This window comes from Mustela erminea, chromosome 9 (genome assembly GCF_009829155.1).
Source record: "Mustela erminea isolate mMusErm1 chromosome 9, mMusErm1.Pri, whole genome shotgun sequence".
Taxonomy (NCBI): Eukaryota; Metazoa; Chordata; class Mammalia; order Carnivora; family Mustelidae; genus Mustela; species Mustela erminea.
This window is the reverse complement of record NC_045622.1, coordinates 97540469-97563584: the sequence shown is the minus strand read 5'-3', so window position 1 is coordinate 97563584 and position 23116 is coordinate 97540469. Positions and strand designations below refer to the sequence as shown.

General features: G+C 39.6%; 1 protein-coding gene across 1 annotated transcript; it reads right to left on the bottom strand.

Annotated features, from left to right (window-relative positions):
- Positions 1-4850: 4850 nt before the first annotated feature.
- Positions 4851-21590, bottom strand: LOC116599860 (olfactory receptor 4S1-like). Its single transcript, XM_032359812.1, is given in 5 exon segments — positions 4851-5170; positions 5173-5700; positions 5703-5751; positions 11105-11111; positions 21499-21590. Coding segments are annotated over 5 exon segments (996 nt in total).
- Positions 21591-23116: the final 1526 nt, after the last annotated feature.

Sequence of the window (23116 nt, the reverse complement as noted above, 5' to 3'; positions counted from 1 at the left end):
CGATTTAATGCTCAGTTAACTAGCACATTGAAAAAGTTACAGAAGTTGAAGTTTCATTCTATTCTGAAAAGAATGTTTATAGCAGCAATGGCCATGTCACCAAACTGTGGAAAGAACCAAGATGTCCTTCAATGGATGAATGGATAAGGAAGATGTGGTCCATATACACTATGGAGTATTATGCCTCCATCAGAAAGGATGAATACCCAACTTTTGTAGCAACATGGAGGGGACTGGAAGAGATTATGCTGAGTGAAATAAGTCAAGCAGAGAGAGTCAAGTATCGTATGTTTTCACTTATTTGTGGAGCTTAACAAATAATATGGAGGACATGGGGACACGGGGAAATGGAGAGGAGAAGGGAGTTGAGGGAAATTGGAAGGGGAGGTGAACCATGAGAGACTATGGACTCTGAAAAACAACCTGAGGGCTTTGAAGGGGTAGGGGGTGGGAGGTTGAGGGAACCAGGTTGTGGATATTACAGAGGGGACGTATTGCATGGAGCACTAGGTGTAGTGCATAAACAATGAATTCTGTTACACTGAAAAGAAATTTTTTAAAAAGAGAGAATTAAACTTAAGGAATCTAGCTAAGGAAAAGACACAGGAGGTAAGCATAGCATTTTACTATACAGAAATTTTCCAAATTCAAATTCATGATTTGATTTTCAAAGTCTTTACCATGATGAACCAGTAGTATTCCTATAAAAAAGCCAAACTTTCTGAAATGAAAATTAGACTTTTCACTGTATTGACTAGAGGGAAAAAATTGTGTAAATATCATATACTTTGAAAAATAAGTCCTGCTTTATATAATGTACTTTTTAAATTAAAAACAAAGTATATGGTTTGAGAAAAAACTCAATTGTGCATCTATACACTAAATAATGGAACTATCTGAAAGAGAAATCAAGGGAAAAAATCCCATGTATGATAGCATCCAAAAGATAATAATACTTGGGAATAATTTTAACCAAGTTGGTGAAAATCTGTGTGCTGAAAACTATAAGACATTGATGAAAAACATTGAGGACACACAAAAATGAGAAGATATCCCATTCTTATTGATTGAAACAATAAATATTACTAAAATAGCCATACTACTCAAAGCAATCTACAAATTTAATGCAATCCCCATCATAATTCCAATGACATTATGCACAAAAATATAAAAATCGGTCCTAAAATTTGTATGGAAACAAATAAACCCTCTACAGACAAAACAATCATCAGAAAGAGCAAAGCCAGAAGCATCATTTTTATTTCAAACTTTATTACAGACACATAGATCAATGGAACAGAGTAAAGAACCCAGGAATAAACTCATGCATACATGGTATTTAATTTATGACAAGTTACCAAGAATAAACAATGAAGAAAGGAAAGTCTCCCTCAATAAATAGCATTTGGAAATCTGGATAGCCACATAGGAAAAAATGAAACTGGGCCCTTTCTTATCATACACATATATCAACTCAAATGGATTAAAAACTTAAACATAAGACCTGCAACCATAAAAATCCTAAAGGGAAACGTAGGAGACTACTCCTTGACTTAGGTCACGGCAATGTTTTTTTGGATCTGACACCAAAAAGCAAAAAACAAACAAAAGAAGCAAGCAAAGACAAAAAAGCAAAAATAAACAAGTGGGACTACATGAAACTAAAATCTTATGCACAGTAAAGGTAACTAACAAAATGAAAACGCAACTAACAGAATGAGAGAAAACATTTATAAATCCTACTCTTGATAAACGGTTAGTATCCAAAATATAGAAAGAACTCATTCAACTCAATAGCTCAGTAAATAAACAAACACACAAATAAATAAATAAATAAATGTTGAGCAGAGAAATGAATAGACAGTTTTCAAAGAAAACATACAAATAGTCAACAGGTACAAGAAGAGGTATTCAATATCATTGATCATTGGAGAAATGCAAATCAAAACCACAAAGAGCTATGGCCTACACCTATTACCAAAAAGACCAGAGATAATAAGTGTTGGCAAGGATGTAAAGGGAATCTTTATGTGCTATTGGCAGGACTGTAAAATGGTACGTGCCACTATGCAAAACAGTATAAACAATCCTTTAAAAAAAATTAAAAACAGAATTACTATATGAACTAGAAATCCTCCTTCTGGGTATTCATCCAAAGAAAGGAAAACAGCATATCAGGGAGATATCTGCACTCGTGTATTTATTGCAGCATTATTCCCAATAGCCAAGCTTTGGAAACAATCTAATGGCTGTTAACAGATGAATGGATGGAGAAGATGTGATAATATAATACACAATGGAATATTACTCAGCCATGAAAAAGAATGAAATCTTGTCATTTCATCAATATGGCTTGTTCTTAAGGACATTATGCTAAGTGAAATAAGTTGGAGAGTGGAAGACAAATAATGTTTTGTATCACTTACATGGAAATCTAAAAAAAAAACCTCAGAAACCGCAGAGCAGTGGGTATGAGGGCTGGGGGATAAAGGAAACGGGAAGATATTTGTCAAAGCGTACAAACTTTCAGTTAGAAGATTAACAAGCTCTATAGATCAAATGCAGAGTATGTCGATACACTTAATACTGTTTGATACACTTGAATGTTTCTAAGAGTAAATCTTAAATGTTCTTACACAAAAAGGAATTTAAGTATATGACAGGATGGAGGTTTTGGCTAATACTAGGATGGTAATTTATTTGCTTATAAATGTGTCTTACCAATACCTTGTACACCTTAAATTTACACAATGTTGTATGTAAGCTATATGTAAATAAAGCTGGAAAAAATAAAGATGTTATTTATTTACAATAGCAGCAAAGCCATAAGTGTCCTAAGAATACATCTAATCCAAGGAACTGGGTACCGAAATTTATCAACTTGATTTAAAACATTAAAGAACACCAAAATAAAGAAGAGCATGGCAAAGAATGTCAAGGTCTGTCCATATCCTTGTCCATATCTCTTTCTATCCCTTTTTATTTTTAACCCATAACCTTTATGTACTTTCACTGCCAACAGTTGCCCACATTACCCCTGTTCTGGAGAAACTGAGAAATTCTTGCTAAGTTCACGGTCCAGAGACAAAGACTCACTAAAGACACTTACAATAGTATCTTACATACTAGAAGAATTCAGTAACTTTTATCACGCACATAAGCTTCAGGAGTGCAATGCTTCCTTCCTTCCTTCCATCCACCCTCTCTCCCTCACCTTCCCAGCCAGGTGGAGAGTTTGGTTCCTGGACTTCCATAGGAAGGACACAGGAGAGAAAGGAAGAGGGGTTGGAGGTGGAAGCAAGCCCTGGACCTGTTCCTCGTGGTCTCCTTCACTGTCTTCTCCTGCCCTGCAGCCTGCTGGAAATGGAGTCAGACGTGGGCAGCCAAGGCCAGGGACCAGTGTCTCATGTACACCTTCACTCCGCCCCAGGCTCCATCCTAATACACACTCCCACCTCAGTGGCCTTTTTTCATCCCCCAAGTTCATCCACCTCTGTGAGGAGGGGCTGGGTGGCCTGCATTGGCTAAACACAAATCCAGATGGGAAAAAACAAAAGAGCATACTTACCACATGCTATGTGATCAGTAAACATTGGAGGAGTGAATGTATCCATCTGGTATTTAGAAGAGTATTAAGGTATTCTGGGTTTTAGGAGAAAAGGCAGGAACACAGGAATAGGAAGACAAGAAGGAAGAGAAGACAAGGGCCTAAAGAAAGAGTGTGGCAGCCATCTGCACAACAGACCCTGACCCAGGACTTGACAAAGCAACCTTCCCAAGCAGGTATTTTTACTGTCTTCACTGGTAAACATGGAAATTGAAACCCAATGGGGTCATTAACCACCAATGGTTAATGGTCAATAGAGGAGGTCATTGAGGTTAATGGTCAGTGGACAAGGTCACTGAGAGGTCATGGTCACTGGTTGACCCTCAGGCTAGATTCAGGCAAGTGGAGTCTCCCCACCATCCCCTCTCCTTGGAATGTTCACTCTGCCCACCACTTCCAGGCACTCACCTTGAAGAGTAAGGAGTTAGTGAGACCATCTGGACTGAACCCGGGTACAGCCTCGGTATAAATTTTTAAGATTCTAGCAGTGGGTGTAGAGATCTACTGGCCTGGGTGCCACTGAAGCCTGCCTCGTCCATAACTTCCCTGGCTCATTAAACCTGCCATCCACTGATCTGGAGTGGCCTGTCTCTTTCTTCCATCTCTCCCTGCCCTCTGTCTACAAGGGTTGGTTTGTGAACCAACGATAATTAAGCAAGACATCCCATGCAGCTCTCCTAATTTCACCCTGCATAAGCCTGGCTCCTAGCAGAAAAATGAAGGAAGACAGAGGGGGATGAATGGGGACCATAGTCCCTGCTCTGCTGGAGAGAGAGAGAAGGGCTGAGAACTTAGCTAAGAACTGGCTCTGCTCTCCATTCCCACACATCGCCACCAATCCTCCCTCCTTCAAAACTTCCTGATCCCTCCTACTCAGTGTCTGTTCACCGTCAACCTTGAAAATAAAACTGCCAGTTATCGTACCAACAAGAGTGGGTTTACACCTACAGAGCAGAGAATTGCAACCAGCATTTGGAAACTCATAGAGGAAAGGGTGGGGTGGCTCCTGTAAACAGAAAGTTCATTTGAGTAAACTGAGAGTTCTAAGCATAGTGTCCTTTCATTGGCTGAGCTGTGACCTCGCTTATTGGTTGGGCTGCTGTCCTGGGAGAAGGAAAGCCTGTCTTCCGTCTTGGGGGATGGTGAAGTAGTATTGATGTGTTTTTGGAGTAGTGTTGTTGGGGTCTGCAGCCACTAGCCAAGAAGGAATTCTTGAAAGGTCTTTGGTGCAAAAAAAGTGATTTTAGTAAAGGAGGGGAACAGGACCCATAGGCAGCAAGAGCTGCAGCCAGTTTCTGCCCGGGATTGTGAGGGGCAATTGAATGTACACTTTGGAGTTGGGGGAAAAAAAGATAAGGGAGGTTCCAAAGTATTTGGAACCTGGGGGCACAAGGACCAAAAGGACAGTGATGATGTGTGAGTCACATGTGGACAGAGCCTTGCGCCGGCCCTCAGAGGACCAGCTTCTCAGGTTCAATAAGATGACCACATAGGAGATAATAAGGATGATAAAGGACACCAAGGAGATCATGCCACTGTTGGCCACCACAATAAGCCCCACCAAGTGTCTGCACAGGCAAGCTTCAGCAAGGGATGAACATCACAGAAGAAGTTGTCGATCTCATTGGGCCCACAAAAGGGCAGCTGGACTGTGAGAATGGTCTGTAAGATGGAATGCCCAAAGCCAGCCACCCAGGAGGCCCCAGGCAGCAGGCCAAATTTCCACCAATCGGTGATGGTCATGTAGTGCAGGGGCCTACAGATCGCCACATAGCAGTCATAGGCCATAGCTGTGAGGAGGAAGATCTCAGTGCCACCAAAGAAGTGAGCAGAAAAGAGTTGGGTCATGCAGCCATTGAAGGAGATGGTCTTGCACACCACGAAATTGTCAGCAATCATCTTGGGTGTGGTAGCAGATGGATAGCACATGTCGGCAAAAGACAGGTGGCTGAGGAAGAAATACATGGGAGCACTGAGGGTCTTGCTGGCATTGATGGTGATAATGACCAGAATGTTCCCCAAGACAGTGAGCACGTGGAAGAGGGAGAAGACCACAAAGCACACGTGCTGCATTTCCCTACTCTGGAAAAGGCGAACAACACAAATTCAGTCACGTTGTTCTTGATTGCCGTGGCTCCTCTGCCCTGAACACCGACAAAGTACTTAGCTCTTCAAGGACACAAATTGTGTGACATAAGAAAGTTTCCCAAATCCAGAGAATCAGAAAACTCTATTCAGGTCTAATAATGATTCTGAAACCGAACTGCAATGCAGGGAGAAGAGTTCCCCACACCTACAAGCAATTCTCAGAAACCAGCTGGGTGTCCTATAATTCAATTCAATTCTGACACTATGTATCTGGAGATAGTTTCAAATCCCACAGGTTAAGAGTTCAGGCCGGAAAGATTGGACCCTGCCCCGCATTGCAAAGCCAATTGCAACCCAGGTTATCACCAGGGCTTCTGACCTAATGGCTATAGATCAAAGACTCCAATGACCATGTTCCTTAGGTTAGGTTAATTTGCTAGAGCAGCTCACAGAATTCAGAAAAATGATGTGTTATAAAATGATATAACTCAGGAATTGCCAGATGGAAGAGATCCATAAGGCAAAGTTTGTGGTAAGAGCATGGAGCTTCCATGCTCTCTGAGTTCACTGTGCCCAAATCTCCGCCTATTCACCAAACTAGAAGTTCTCCAAACCCCATCCTTTGGTGTGTTGTTGTTGTTGTTCTTGTTCTTTTTGTTTTTATTTCTCTTCAGCATAACAGGATTCATTATTTTTGCACCACACACAATGCTCCATGCAATACCTGCCCTCCTTAATACTCTCCACCTGGCTCCCCCAACCTCCAACCCCCCCCCTTCAAAACCCTCAGATTGTTTTTTCAGAGTCCATAGTCTCTCATGGTTCACCTCCCCTTCCAATTTCCCTCAACTCCTTTCTCCTCTCCATTTCCCCGTGTCCTCCATGCTATTTGTTATGCTCCACAAATAAGTGAAACCATATGATAATTGACTCTATCTGCTTGACTTATTTCACTCAGCATAATCTCTTCCAGTCCTGTCCATGTTGCTACAAAAGTTGGGTATTCATCCTTTCTGATGGAGGCATAATACTCCATAGTGTATATGGACCACATCTTCCTTATCCATTCATCTGTTGAAGGGCATCTTGGTTCTTTCCACAGTTTGGTGACCATGGTCATTGCTGCTGTGAACATCGGGGTACAGATGGCCCTTCTTTTCACTACATCTGTATCTTTGGGGTAAATACCCAGTAGTGCATTGCAAAGGTCATAGGGAAGCTCTATTTTTAATTTCTTAAGGAATCTCCACACTGTTCTCCAAAGTGGCTGCACCAACTTGCATTCCCACCAACAGTGTAAGAGGGTTCCCCTTTCTCCACAACCTCTCCAACACATGTTGTTTCCTGTCTTGCTAATTTTGGCCATTCTAACTGGTGTAAGGTGATATCTCAATGTGGTTTTAATTTGAATCTTCCTGATGGCTACTGATGATGAACATTTTTTCATGTGTCTGATAGCCATTTGTATGTCTTCATTGGAGAAGTGTCTGCTCATGTCTTCTGCCCATTTTTTTAATATGATTATCTGTTTTGTGTGTGTTGAGTTTGAGAAGTTCTTTGTAGATCCTGGATATCAACCTTTTGTCTGTACTGTCATTTGCAAATATCTTCTCCCATTCCGTGGGTTGCCTCTTTGTTTTCTTGACTGTTTCCTTTGCTGTGCAGAAGCTTTTGATTTTGATGAAGTCCCAAAAGTTCATTTCGCTTTTGTTTCCTTTGCCTTTGGAGACATATCTTGAAAGAAGTTGCTGTGGCTGATGTCGCAGAGGTTACTGCCTATGTTCTCCTCTAGGATTCTGATTCCTGTCTCCACCCCCAAACTACTAGAACTCATATAGCTATTCAGTAACGTGGAAGGATACAAAGTCAATGTACAGAAATCAGTGGCTTTCTTATACACTAACAATGAAAATACAGAAAGGGAAATTAGAGAATCGATTCCATTTACTATAGCACCAAGAACCATGAGATACCTGGGAATAAACCTAACCAAAGATGTAAAGGATCTGTACTCAAGGAACTACAGAACACTCATGAAAGAAATTGAAGAAGACACAAAAAGATGGAAGACCATTCCATGCTCTTGGATCAGAAGAATAAACATTGTTAAAATGTCTATACTGCCTAGAGCAATCTATACTTTTAATGCCATTCTGATCAAAATTCCACCAGTATTTTTCAAAGAGCTGGAGCAAATACTCCAAAAATTTGTCTGGAATCAGAAGAGACCCCGAATCACTAAGGAAATGTTGAAAAACAAAAATAAAATGGGGGCATCATGTTACCTGATTTCAAGCTTCATTACAAAGCTGTGATCATCCAGACAGCATGGTACTGGCATAAAAACAGACACATAGACCAGTGGAACAGAGTAGAGAGCCCAGATATGGACTCTCAACTCTATGGTCAAATAATCTTCGACAAAGCAGGAAAAAATATACAGTGGAAAAAAGACAGTCTCTTCAATAAATGGTGCTGGGAAAACTGGACAGCTAGATGTAGAAGAATGAAGCTCGACCATTATCTTACACCGTACACATAGAAAAACTCAAAATGGATAAAAAACTTCAACGTGAGACAGGAATCCACCAGAATCCTAGAAGAGAACATAGGCAGTAATCTCTTTGATATCAGTCACAGCTACTTCTTTCAAGATATGTCTCCAAAGGCAAAGGAAACAAAGGCGAAAATAAACTTTTGGGACTTCATCAAAATCAAAAGCTTCTGCACAGCAAAGGAAACAGTCAACAAAACAAAGAGGCAACCCACGGAATGGGAGAAGATATTTGCAAATGACAGTACAGACAAAAGGTTGATATCCAGGATCTACAAAGAACTTCTCAAACTCAACACACACAAAACAGATAATCATATTAAAAAAATGGGCAGAAGACATGAGCAGACACTTCCCCAATGAAGACATACAAATGGCTATCAGACACATGAAAAAATGTTCATCATCAGTAGCCATCAGGAAGATTCAAATTAAAACCACATTGAGATACCACCTTACACCAGTTAGAATGGCCAAAATTAGCAAGACAGGAAACAACATGTGTTGGAGGGGATGGGGATGTGGAGAAAGGGGAACCCTCTTACACTGTTGGTGGGAATGCAAGTTGGTGCAGCCACTTTGGAGAACAGTGTGGAGATTCCTTAAGAAATTAAAAATAGAGCTTCCCTATGACCTTGCAATGCACTACTGGGTATTTACCCCAAAGATACAGATGTATTGAAAAGAAGGGCCATCTGTACCCCGATGTTCACAGCAGCAATGACCATGGTCGCCAAAATGTGGAAAGAACCAAGATGCCCTTCAACAGACGAATGGATAAGGAAGATGTGGTCCATATACACTATGGAGTATTATGCCTCCATCAGAAAGGATGAATACCCAACTTTTGTAGCAACATGGACAGGACTGGAAGAGATTATGCTGAGTGAAATAAGTCAAGCAGAGAGAGTCAATTATCATATGGTTTCACTTATTTGTGGAGCATAACAAATAGCATGGAGGACAAAGGGAGATGGAGAGGAGAAAGGAGTTGAGGGAAATTGGAAGGGGAGGTGAACCATGAGAGACTATGGACTCTGAAAAACAATTTGAGGGTTTTGAAGGGGTGGGGGGTGGGAATTCGGGGAGCCAGGTGGAGGGTATTAAGGAGGGCGGGTATTGCATGGAGCACTGGGTGTGGTGCAAAAACAATGAATACTGTTACGCTGAAAATAAATTTAAAAAAAAAAAAAGGCAGAAAGAGGCCCTAAAAAAAAAAAAAGAAGAAGAAGAAGACTGAACTCACATTCTCCACAGAACGCAACAAATTGTACCTATTAATAGAACTATTCCAGAAGAGCTGGGGGCTGACTGAACAGCTACTAAACAACCTAAGATAGAATGGCAAAAGAACAGCAAGAGAGACAGAGATGTTGGTTACAAAGAGAACCCCACCCCTGGTGCTATAAGCAGGAGAGGGGAGGAATAGTTCTAAGGGCCTTGGAACAGATCCTTCTGTCCTTGGGCTCAGAAAAAAATCCGGTAGTTTTAAAAAACTAATGATGTACTGTATGGTGACTAACAGAACATAATAAAAAATAATAGTAAGTAAAATAAATAAATAAAAGAACATTTAATGTTAGAGGCAGTTAATTAGGTTCTAACAAAACACCTAGAGGCCAGTAAAGAAACCATTGCCAGGTACTGGGAAAGTCAGAGGCCAGTCCTGGCAGCATTCCAAAACAAAGCCACAAGAAGCCAGATCAAACCAGATTGACCCAAAACTTTCTCTAAGAACAAAAGATAAAGGAGTTAATCATCACTAAAGTAGCCTTACAAGAAATGTTAAATGTTTTTTTTTTAAGGGGCTTCTTTAGGTGGGAAGTAAAAATGGCCATAATTAAATATTTAAAGACTATGAATAAAAAGATGTAACATATGACAGCTCTGTATAAAATGTGAAGAAGGGGTCACCTGGGTGGCTCAGTCATTAAATGTCTGCTTCTTGCTCAGGTCATGATCCCAGGATCCTGGGACAGAGTCCCACATCAGCCGCCCCTGCCTTCCCTGTGCTTCTCCCTCCCCCACTCCCCCTGCTTGTGTTCCCTTTCTTGCTGTGTCTCTCTCTGTCAAATACATAAATAAGATCTCTTTTTTAAAATGTGGAGAATGAATTAAAAAGGGAAGAAAAAGGAAAAAGAAAAAGATTTATCCTTTTTCTGAGTTTTTTAAAAATATAGAATGTGAACTGATGAATTCCTGAACTGTACATCTGAAATGAATGATGTACTCTATGTTGGCTAATTGAATTTAAATTAAAAAAATAAAATAAATTAAAATAAATATAAAATGTGTTGAATTTAAATGACCATCAAATTAATATGCACTGCTATTTACTTAGGATGCTATATAGGAATCTCATGATAACCACAAACACAAAACCTATGATACATACACAAAACATAAAAAGAAAGCCAAACAAAACACTAATGGCTATTCATCAATCACAAAGAAAAAGCAAGAGAAAATGAAAGGAACAAAGAAGGGGTGCCAGGGTGGCTCAGTGGGTTAAAGCCTCTGCCCTCGGCTCAGGTCATGATCCCAGGATCCTGGGATCGAGCCCGGCATCAGGCTCTCTGCTCAGCGGGGAGCCTGCTTCCTTCCTCTCTCTCTCTCTGCCTGCCTCTCTGCCTACTTATGATCTCTGCCTGTCAAAAAAATAAAAAAAAATCTTTAAAAGAAAAAAAAGGAACAAAGAAGAACTATGAAAACAAATTTTTAAAATAGCAATAATTACATAGCTATCAATAATTACTTTGAAAGTAAACGTCCTAAATGCACCAATCAAAAGACATAGAGTGGTGGGGTGGATTTAAAAACAAGATACATCTATATGCTGCCAACAAGAAACTCACCTCAGACCTAAAGACACATACAAACCGAAAATGAAGGGATGGGAAAATTTTCATCATGCAAATGGAAGTGAAAAAAAAAAAAGCCATGAGGCAATACTTATATCAGTCAAAATACATTAAAACAAAGGTGATAACAAAAGATAAAGAAAAGCATTACATCATGATAAAGGGATCAATCCAACAGAAGGATACAACAATTGTAAATATATACACACCCATCACTGGAGCAGCTAAGCACATGAAGCAGATATTAATAGACATAAGGAGAGAAAATGATGGTAATACAATGATACAATAATACAATAACAATGTCTTCGAGTGATACATTGGACCAGATGTACTTAACAGATACATACAGAACATTTCATCCAAAAACAATAGCATACACACTATTATTTTTTAATTAACATATAATGTATTATTAGCCCCAGGGGTACAGGTCTGTGAATCACCAGGTTTACACACTTCACGGCACTCACCATAGCACGTACCCTCCCCAATGTCCATAACCTAACCACCCTCTCCCTACTCCCCTTCCCCTGGCAACTCAGTTTGTTTTGTGAGATTAAGAGTCTCTTGTGGTTTGTCTCCCTCCTGATCCCATCTTGTTTCATTTATTCCTTTCCTAGCCCCAAACTCCCCAGTTGCATCTCAACTTCCTCATATCAGGGAGATCATATGGTAATTGTCTTTCTCTGATTGACTTATTTCACTAAGCTTAATACCCTCTAGTTCCATCCATGTCGTCGCAAATGGCAAGATTTCATCTCTTTTGATGGCTGCATAGTATTCCATTGTATGTATATACCCCATCTTCTTTATCCATTCATCTGTTGATGGACATCTAGGTTCTTTCCATAGTTTGGCTATTGTGGACGTTGCTTCTATAAACATCCAGATGCATGGAATACACACTACTTTGAAGTGCACAGGGAACATTCTCCAAAATAGATCACATATTAGGCCACAAAACAAGCCTCAATAAATTTAAGAAGACTAAATCATACCATGCATCTTTTATGACCATAACACTATGAAAATAGAATAAATAATTTAAGAAGACTAAATCATACCATGCATCTTTTATGACCATAACACTATGAAACTAGAATAAATCACAAGGAAAAGAAAAACTAGAAAAAAAAAACACACAAAAAAAAACCTGGAGACTAAACAAAATGATACTAAGCAACCAGGGGGTCACTAAAGGTGTCAAAGAAGAAATTAAAGGGGCGCCTGGGTGGCTCAGTGGGTTAAGCCGCTGCCTTCGGCTCAGGTCATGATCTCGGGTCCTGGGATGGAGTCCCGCATCGGGTTCTCTGCTCAGCAGGGAGCCTGCTTCTCTCTCTCTCTCTCTCTCTCTCTCTCTCTCTGCCTGCCTCTCTGTCTACTTGTGATCTGTCAAATAAATAAATAAATAAATCTTTACAAAAAAGAAGAAATTAAAAAAAAATACATGGAGAGAAATGAAGATGAAAACACAAGAGTCCAAAATCTCTAGGACACAGTGAAAGCAGTTCTAAGAGGGAAATATATAGCAATACAAGGTCTACCTCAAGAAACAAGAAAAAAATGAACAATCTAATCTTATACCTAAAGGAACCAGAAAAAGAACAAACAAAACCCAAAGTGAGTAGAACAAAGGAAATAATAAAGATTAGAGCAGAAATAAGTAATATAGAGACAAAAGCAAAAAAAAAAAAAAACAAAAAAAGAAACCAAGAACTGGTTCTTTAAAAAGATAATCAAAACTGACAAGCCCTTAACCAGACTCATCAAGAAAAAAGGGAAAGGACACAAATAAATAAAATCAGAAATGAGAGAGAAGTAAAAATGACACAGCAGAAATACAAATGATTATAAGAGAATACTATGAAAAATTATATGCCAAAAAAACTGGACAACCTAGAAGAAATGGATAAATTCCTAAAAATACACAATCTTCCAAAACTGAACCAGAAAGAAATTGAAAATCTGAATAGACCAATTATAAGTAATAAAATTGAATTGGTAATCAAAAAACTACTAAAAAAAATAAATAAAATAAAAGTGCAGGATAAGATGAGTTCACAGTGAATTTCTGCCAAACATTTAAAGAAGATTTAGGGGCACCTGGATGGCTGAGTTGGTTAAAGTGTCTGACCCTTGATTTTGGCTCAGGGTTGTGAGATCAAGCCCCGCATGGATTTTGCCCAGCATGGATTTTGGATTTGGGATTTGGGATTTGGGATTTTCTCTCTCCCTCTGCACTCACTTTCTCTCTCTCTCTCTCTCTCTCTCTCTCTCAAAAAATAAGTAAATAAAAATAAAGAAGAGTTAATTACTATTCTCTTAAAACTATTTCAAAAAATAGAAGAGGAAAGAAAGCTTCCAAATACATGCTATGAGGCCAGGATTACCCTGATAACAAAACCAAAGACATCATCAAAAAAGAAAACTATAGGCCAATATCGCTGATGAATATAGATGCAAAATACTAGCAAACCAAATCTGACAATACAGTATAAAGAAAGATCATTTGCCACAATCAGGTGGGATTTATTCACAGGATGCAAAGATGGTTTAATATTCACAAAGCTGTCAACATCATACACTGCATCAATAAAACAAAGGATAAAAATCATATGATCATCCCAAAAGACACAGATAAAGCATTTGACAAGATTCAACATCCATTCATGATAATAACCAAAACAAAAACCTCTAAACAAAATAGGAAGAAAGAGAACATACCACACACCTCAACATAATAAAGGGCAAATATGAAAAACTACAATTAACATCATACTCAATGGTGAAAAACTGAGAGTTTTCCCTCTAAGGTCAGGAACAAGAACAAGGACGTCCACTCTTACCACTTTTATTGAATACAGTACTGGAAGTCCTAGCCACAGCAATCAGGTGAAGGAAGGAAGGAAGGAAGGAAGGAAGGAAGGAAGGAAGGAAGGAAGGGAGGGAGGAAGAAAGAAAGAAAGGGGGAGGAAAGAAGAAGGAAGAAAAAGAATGGCGGGGAAGGAGAGAGGAAGGGGCATCCGTATCAGTAAAAAAAAAAAAAAAAAAAAAGTTAAATTGTCACTATCTGTATATAACATGATACTCTACATAGAAAATTATAAAGACACCACCAAAAAACTACTCCGAGTAATAAATAAATTCAGCAAGGTGGCAAGATAAAAAATTAATACCCAGAAACCAATAGCATTTCTGTGCACTAACAATGAAGTTGCAGAAAGAGAAATATTTTTTTTAAGATTTTTATTTATTTGACAGATCACAAGTAGGCAGAGAGGCAGAGAGAGAGAGGAGGAGGAAGCAGGCTCCCCGTTGAGGAGAGAGCCTGATGTGAGGCTCGATCCCAGGACCCTGGGATCATGACCTGAGCCAAAGGCAGAGGCCTTAACCACTGAGCCACCCAGGCGCCCCGAAAGAGAAATTTTTAAAATACCATTTACAATTACACCAAAAAGAATAAAATACTGGAAATAAAGAGGAGAAAGACCTGTATTCCAAAAACCATAAAACACTGATGAAATAAATTGAAGATGACACAAACAAATGGAAAGATATTCCATGCTCATGGGTTGGAAGAATTAACATTGGTAAAATGCCCAAAGTACCCAAGGCAATCTACAGATTCAATGCCACCCTTATCAAAATACCAACACAGCATTTTTCACAAAGCTAGAACAAATAAAACTAAAATTTGTATGGAACCACAAAAGGCCCCAAATAGCCAAAACAATCCTGAGAAAGAAGCTGGAGGTATCACAATTCCAGATTTCAAAAAGTACCACAAAGTTGTAGTAATCAAAACAGTATGGTACTGATACAAATATAGACCCATAGATCAATGGAACAGAGCAGAGAGCTCAGAAGTAAACCCACATTTGTGGTCAATTAATCTATGACAAAGAAGAGACAAATATACAATAAAGACATACTTTTCAAAAAATGCTGCTGGGAAAACTGGACAGCTACACGTAAAAGAATAAAATTGGACTACTACTTTCTAACACCATACACAAAAAGTAAAGTCTAAATGGATTAAAGACCTAAACGTGAGACCCCAAATCATATAAATCCTAAAAGAGAACACAGGCAATAATTTCTCTGACATTGACCAGAGTGACATTTTTCTAGCTACATCTCCTAAGGGAAGAAAAAAAGAAGTAAAAGTAACCTAGTGGGACTACACTGAAAATAAAAGGCATTTGAGCAGTGAAAGAAAGCATCAACAAAACAAAAAGACAACCTACTGAATAGATAAGGTATTTGCAAATTATATATCTAATAAAGAGTTAATGTGCAAAATATATAAAGAACTTCTACAACTCAACACCAAAAATAAATAAATAAATAAATAAATAAATAAATAAATAAATAAAAAGTGGGCAGAGAACCTGAACAGACATTTTTCCAAAGAAGACATGCAAGATGGCCAATAAACACATGAAAAGATGCTCAATATCACTAATCATCAGGGAAATGCAAATCACAACAATGAGATATCACCTCACACCTGTTAGAATGGCTAACATCAAGAAAGATAAGAAACAGCAAGTGTTGGCAAGGATGTGGAGAAAAAGGAACATTCATGCACTCTTGGTGGAAATGTAAAATAGTACAACCACTGAAAAACAGTATGGAGGGTCCCCAAAAAATTAAAAATAGAAATACCATATGATCTAAAAATTTTACTATTGGGTATTTACCCAGGGAAAATGAAAACTCTAACTAAAAAAAAAAAAAATGCACCCCTGTGTTTATTTCACATTATTTACAAATGCCAAAACACAGAGGATACTTAAGTGCCCATCTGAAGATGAATGGATAAAGAAAATGTGATACACACACACACACACACACACACACACACACTCACGGACTGTTACACAACCATTAAAAAGGATGAGATCATTCCATTTGAGACAACATGGTTGGACCTAGAAGATATTATGCTAAGTAAAGTTAGACTGAGAATGACAAAAACCATAAGACTACGCTCATATATGGAATCTAGAACAAAATAATTAAACAAAAAGCAGAATCAGAAATATAAATACAGAGAACAAACTGATCATTGTCAAAGAGGAAGGTGAGAGCGTTTTGGGCAAAATGCATGAAGAGGAGAGGAGACACAGGCCTCAGTTATGGAAAGTGTAAGTCACAGGAATAAAATGCAGAGAATAAAGAATACAGTCAATGACATTGTAATAGTGATATAATGGGATAGATGGTTAGCTGTACTTGTAGCAAACATAGCTTCATGTATAAACTTGTCAAATCACTACGTTGTACACCAGAAACTAATGTAACATCATGTGTCAACTATACTCAAATAAAAATTAGTTAATTAGTTGATAGTGTAACAATGTTGTATGGTACAATCTGGTGACTGTGCTTATGATGTGCATTGCGTAATATACAGAATTCTTGATTTACTGAGTCGTACACCTAAAACTAATGTAACACTGTATGTCTGTCCACTATTCTTCAATAAAAAAGAAGTCCCAGAAGGAAGAACAGAATGCATGAAAGATGGTTCAAATTTAAAGAAGTAAATGTGGTGAAATTTCCAGAAAGAAAAAAAAGGTTTAAAAAGATAAGGATACCCATCAATTCCTCTATGTTCCATTGCTTCTGGAGCACACTGTCATGATGATGTTTTGCTCTAATTGTTCATTTATATGCCCCCACTAGACTCTCAGTTGCTTGATAGCAAGGCTTCTGACCACTTGTATATAGGTAATGTTCAATGTCTGCACACAATATGCACTCACATAGTGAGTTCAGGTTGTGTTTGTAAAATAAAATAATGAATAAATATCTGCCCTGTGTACCTCAACATGTCCAAAAGGAACACCTTCCCTCTCCCAGAAAATATATTCTCCAGACAGACTTCTATCTCCAATGATGTGACCATGCCTTTCTGAATGGCCAGCCTAAAAATCTGGGAGTCCTCCTTGTTTCCTCTTTTCTCACATCTCACACCTATTCAGTTAAGACTTATTTTGTCTTTGCCTTCACAATGTAATGAGAATCTACTTCTACCATGTCCACAGCTTCCTCCCTGCTCTGAGCCACAGCCACCTCTCCCTTCCTTCCTAGTGGTTCCCTTAATTGTCCTCTACCACATTCTGCTCCCCGAGTCTGCTCTCCTCATGACAGCTGAAGCACTTCCTCCAAGCCCTTCCATGGGTGCCCTTCCATTCAGAGTAAAACCCAGGACAACTGCCATGATGCACAGTGCCGTACATGGGCCTACCCCCACTGCCTTTCTGACCTCATCTCCTCCAGCTCTCCCCTCCGTTCCCTTGTTTCAAGCACACTGGCCTCCATAATATTCATCAAACACACCAGGCATGCTGTCACCTTGGAATCTTTGCTCTGGTTGTTCCTTCTACCCAGGACATTCTTCCCTTAAATATTTATTGGCTAACTCTCTCATGTCCCTGAAGTCTTTTTGCAAACACACTTTCTCAAGACAACTATTTGATCACCCTGTTCAAAATTGCGACATCTCAGCACTCCCAATCTTCCTTACTCTGTTCCACTTTTTCTTCTTTCCATTGCACATATTACTTCCATTGCACATATTATATAATCAATTTATTTATTATATTTATTTTATTGTCTGCATCCTCTACTAGAACAGGAGTTGTATGAAGCAGGGCTTACTGTCTGTTTGTTTATCTAATATACCTCAAGTGTTTAGAATATGCCTGGCACATAATAGTTCTAAATTCGTATTTTTTCATTAAATGAATGAATAAATAATAGAAGTCAAAATAAATAATGGAAGTCAAAAATAAGGGTAACAACCTATACATATACAGGACTTCACAACTGCAAGTAATCTTATTTCATTGAGCTCATGTTAACTGACACTAACATGTGCCAGACAGACTTGGCTCCCTGCATATATTATTTTAAATCAACACAATTACCTTTAAAATGCATTTTATTTATTCCTTCATTTTACATAGGCAGGATCTAAAACTCATGGTTATTTTCTCAAGGTCACACATTGTCATAACCAATACCCATAACACCTCTTTATGCCGTAGTTAAAATACTGTCTATAGAAAGCATTTAGTTATATAGAAACTTTGAGGTTCCATGTAAATGTCTACCCCAGCTGGGATAGACCAGAGGCAGACCTGGAAAAATCATGAAAGCATGTTGAGCAAAGAAATGCATGAATAAGGAAGTGAATGCGTAGGCAAATGACATTGGGCAAGTCACCTGACCTCTCAGAAAGATAATTCCCTCATATGTCAGGTGCAGATAGTAATACATATCACCTAGGGTAACTATTGTGAGATAATGTAGAAATAGCACAGTGCCCAGCATTTAGTAGGTGCCCACTACATATCAAGCATTACTAGATCTCAATGGCCGCTGGTCAGACTTGGTGGGGGACTGGTTCACAAGGGCAATGTCGTAGGATTTATTTCCAAGTTTCTTTCCCATTTCCATTTATTTCAAAACTTTTTTATTAAATATCAAATACAAAGAATCATAAAACTAGGGATACCTAATGGACAAGGTACTCAGCTACCGATTCTTCAAGCCAATCCCTCCAAGTTTAAAGAGCAAACAACGTGCTTCTCCACAGCATGACTTACCCTCCCTTTCCTTCCATTCAAGAGATTCTATTCTGACCTAGACTTTCCCAGGGAAAATCACCATCATCATCTGTGCTTCACTTTCATGATTTGTATTATACAATAATAAAATAATACATGGCTTATGTTATTTCATCCTCAAAACATTCTTATGTATTTACCATACTTAGCCCCATTTTACAAATAAGGAAAGTGAGGCTTAGAGAGATTAAGTAATTTGCCCAAGTTTATACTCATTTCTGTCCTTGTTTCCTCCTCTCTCATACTTATCTTATTTACTTACATACTTACTAAATTACTCCTCTCTCATACCCTCATGCCATCCTTAAACCATCAATATACCCTTGGCCCTCTTAGTTGGTGAGGATATGAATCAGGATGGCAGAGAATGTAAGTGATCCCCCCTCCTGCTATCACGTCCCCATCACCATGGCAGAGCTTCTGGAGGCCAGACTCCGTCCATGAGCTTCACACCTTCTCCCAGTTCATGATCACCACAACCTTTAAGATAACTATTATAATATGCTCATTTTAGAGATGAAGAAAAGGAAGCTCAAAAAATTAGTGTTTAAGTACTTGCGAGTTCCACCAACAAGTGGAACTACAATGCAATCTGGGAGACACTGTAGATCATCTGATCAGAGAGCTCTCTTTATCCCTCCCGCAGGGCTCTCTTCCAGTCCCCTCCCTCTTGCAATGCTGGTGTGTACACCTTCCTTCCTTCCTTGGCCTTCTACTACTGAAAAACTTCAGAGATTCACAGTGTACATTGCCCAAAGGAGGTAGCATGTCTTGGGGTCTTGAAAGCAAGCTCCACCTCAGGCTTCCTGCTCAGCATGGAGTCTGTTTAAGATTTCCTCTCTCAGAAGGGGAACCCTCCTACACTGCTGGTGGGAATGCAAGCTGGTGCAACCACTCTGGAAAACAGCATGGAAGTTCCTCAAAAAGTTGCAAATAGAGCTACCCTACAACCCAGCAATTGCACTACTGGGTATTTACCCTAAAGATACAAATGTAGTGATCCGAAGGGGCACATGCACCTGAATGTTTAGAGCAGCAATGTCCACAATAGCCAAACTATAAAATAACCTAGATGTCCATCAACAGACGAATGGATAAAGAAGAGGTGGTATATATATAACAATGGAATACTCTGCAACCATCAAAAGAAATGAAATCTTGCCATTTGAGACGACGTGGATGGAACTAGAGGGTATTATGCTTAGCAAAATAAGTCAATCAGAGAAAGACAACTATCATATGATCTCCCTGATATGAGGAAGTAGATATGCAACGTGGGGGGTTTGGGGGGTAGAAAAAGAATCAATGAAACGAGATGGGATCGGGAGGGAGACAAACCATAAGAGATTCTTAATCTCACAAAACAGAGGCTTGCCGGGGGAGGGGGCTAGGGAGAGGGTGGTGGGGTTATGGACACTGGGGAAGGTATGTACTATGGTGAGTGCTGTGAAGTGTGTAAACCTGGCGATTCACAGACTTGTACCCTTGGGGCTAATAATACATTATATGTTAGTAAAAAAAAATAAAAGAGTTAGAGAGGAGAAGGGAGTTGGGGGAAATTGGAAGGGGAGGTGAACCATGAGAGACTATGGACTCTAAAAAACAATCTGAGGGGTTTGAATTGGCGGGTGGGTGGGAGGTTGGGGTACCAGGTGGTGGGTATTATAGAGGGCACGGATTGCATGGAGCACTGGGTGTGGTGAAAAAATAATGAATATTGTTATGCCGGAAATAAATAAAAAATTAATTAAAAAATAAAAAGATTATTTAAAAAATTTAAAGATTAAAAAATTTTAAATTTTTTTTAAAAAGATTCCCTCTCTTGGGGCACCTGGGGGGCTCAGTGGGTTAAGCCTCTGCCTTCAGCTCGAGTCATGATCTCAGGGTCCTGGGATTGAGCCCCACATCAGGCTCTCTGCTCAGCAGGGAGCCTGCTTCCCTCTTTGTCTCTGCCTGCCTCTCTGCCTACTTGTGATCTCTCTCTCTCTCTCAGTCAAAAATCTAAAAAAAAAAACAAAAAAAAGATTTCCTCTCTCCCTCTACTCCTGCCCCTCCCCCTGCTCATGCTCACTTGTGTTTGCACTCCTTCTCTCTCTTTCGAAATAAATAAATAAAATATTTTTTTAAAAATAGAAAAAGCAAGTAGGTAGCTTTTTGTCATTACTAATTCTTTTCACTGCTTTGTCTGGGGTTGGTTGGGAGTTAGAGGTCCACATTACATGTTTGCAATGCCTTACACTGTATGGGATCCCTTACCAGTTTTCAGATACATTGTCTGTCTTGAAAGAGAAAGGAAGTTTATAATGCAATCTAGAAACATTCCTACTTTAAAAGACTAGAATGTAAATAAATCTTTTTTAAAGATTGTATTTATGTATTAGACAGAGAGAGAGAGAGAGCAAGCACCAACAGGGGGAGCAGCAGGCAGAGGGAGAGGGAGAAGCAGGCCTCCTACTGAATAAGGAGCCTGATGGGGGACTCGATCCCAGGACCCTGGTATCATGACCTGAGCCGAAGGCAGATGCTTAACCCACTGAAGGCAGATGCTTAGCCCCCCAGGTGCCCCGTAAATAAATCTTCTAACAGTCCTTCAAGCTTCAGGTATCAGAAGTTTCATTTACAGGAAAGAACACCTTGCAGGGTGGGCCTGGGCTACAGGAAAAGGGAGCCAAGACTGCAGCTCAGTGAAACACACCCTGAATTCCTCCATCTCCAAACAATTAAGTGGTGTCAGAGACCACATACCAGGACAGCCTGTTTGAAAGGCTGGGGAAGCCGGCGGCTCTGTGAACTCTGACCCCTCCACTCTCCCGGGCCGTGAGCAATAACTCCACCATGGTCTGGGCAGTCATATGGCAAGCCTCTAAAGAATAAGATTTGTGTGGAGGCACCCTCTGGGCAGAGGGAATAGTAACCATAGTGGTATACGGTCTGCTTGCCTTGATCAAGGAGATCTGTATGCCAGGACCTACACAATGTGATTTAAAGGCATCATCTCACTTAATCAACACAACATCACTCTGAGGCACTACTGTGATTGCTCCTATGTTTTCAAATGAGGAAAATGAGGGTCAGAGTGAATGAGTGACTTGGCCACGTTCCTGCACTAGTAAAGGCCAGAGCCAGTAATGCAAACCAGGGTTCAAAAGCACCTTCTTAATCACTAGACAACACTCCTGACTTGGGAAGTAGGAGCATCTGATCGCCCAGAGAGGACGTGTCCTCAGCAGCTAAAGGATGAACAAGAAAATGGCTGATGGAGGAGGATTCCAGAGATACAAGAAAAAAAAATCAATCAACTCACACTTGATGCATTCAAAGGCAGGAACCTAAGAAATACTAAGATACTGTGCAGCAGGGCTGATATCTGGACACTGAGAATAAAACAGAGAGAGCAACGCCAGGGAGGACGCCTGTTTTCTGTAAGGATCCTTGGGCAGTTCAGGCTTATTCCAGCCAGAGAGTCCCCAGAACACCAAGACTCCGTGAGAACAGACCTGAGTGAGCTCCACTCTCTTCAGTGGAGCCACGGACGTCAAGAAGTCAAGAAGTCAGAGAAGTGAAAGGCTGCAGTAAAATTTTTAAACACAGAAGGTTCAGGGAAGCGTATGTGGAGTCACGCCAGCCAAAGCCATTGCCAGAAGTGAGTTCCTCTTTGGAAGCAAGAGCACATTCATGGTTCGCAAGAGTGCCTTGAGGCTTGCTAATGAGACCCCAGGGGCATTGCATCCCAGTTAGAAGAGTGGGCCATAGGGACAGCCATTCCCCCTTGTCACATTAACTTAGTGGTTCAAACTTGACAGGCCAAGGGAGCCACTGTTTTTATCCTGACTTTGGATCTCTGTGCTGAATCATCCCAAATTCGTTCATTCAGCAGTAGTTATTAAGCAATTACTATACAAACATGGTTTTATGCTATCTATTTGAGGAGGTATTAAATATAATATATATTATATGGAAATATAGAAATATAAGTAGCTGGTATTAAATAGGAATGGATTTTTTATTGGTTTTTTTTTTAAGTAACAAAGACCAGTTTAAACTAAACTTGACATTTGACTCTTGCCTTATGTTACCATAACATTTTGAAAAGCATTTCTTCCCTGTGAGGAACATAAGACAGACATGGGGGGTGGGCAACATAATAGGGTGCTTTAAAGTATGAACTAAGGAGTCAAGTTGCCTTGCTTAAATGCTGACTTTGCCACCTGGAGATACATAACCTTTAACAAGTGGCTTAAGATCTCTGATATGCCATTCTCTCATCTGCAGTGTTTTCTTTCTTGGGCTGAAAGAAATCTGTATATAATTCCACAATAATAGCTAGAGATTTTAACACCACCACTATGACACACCCCAGCAA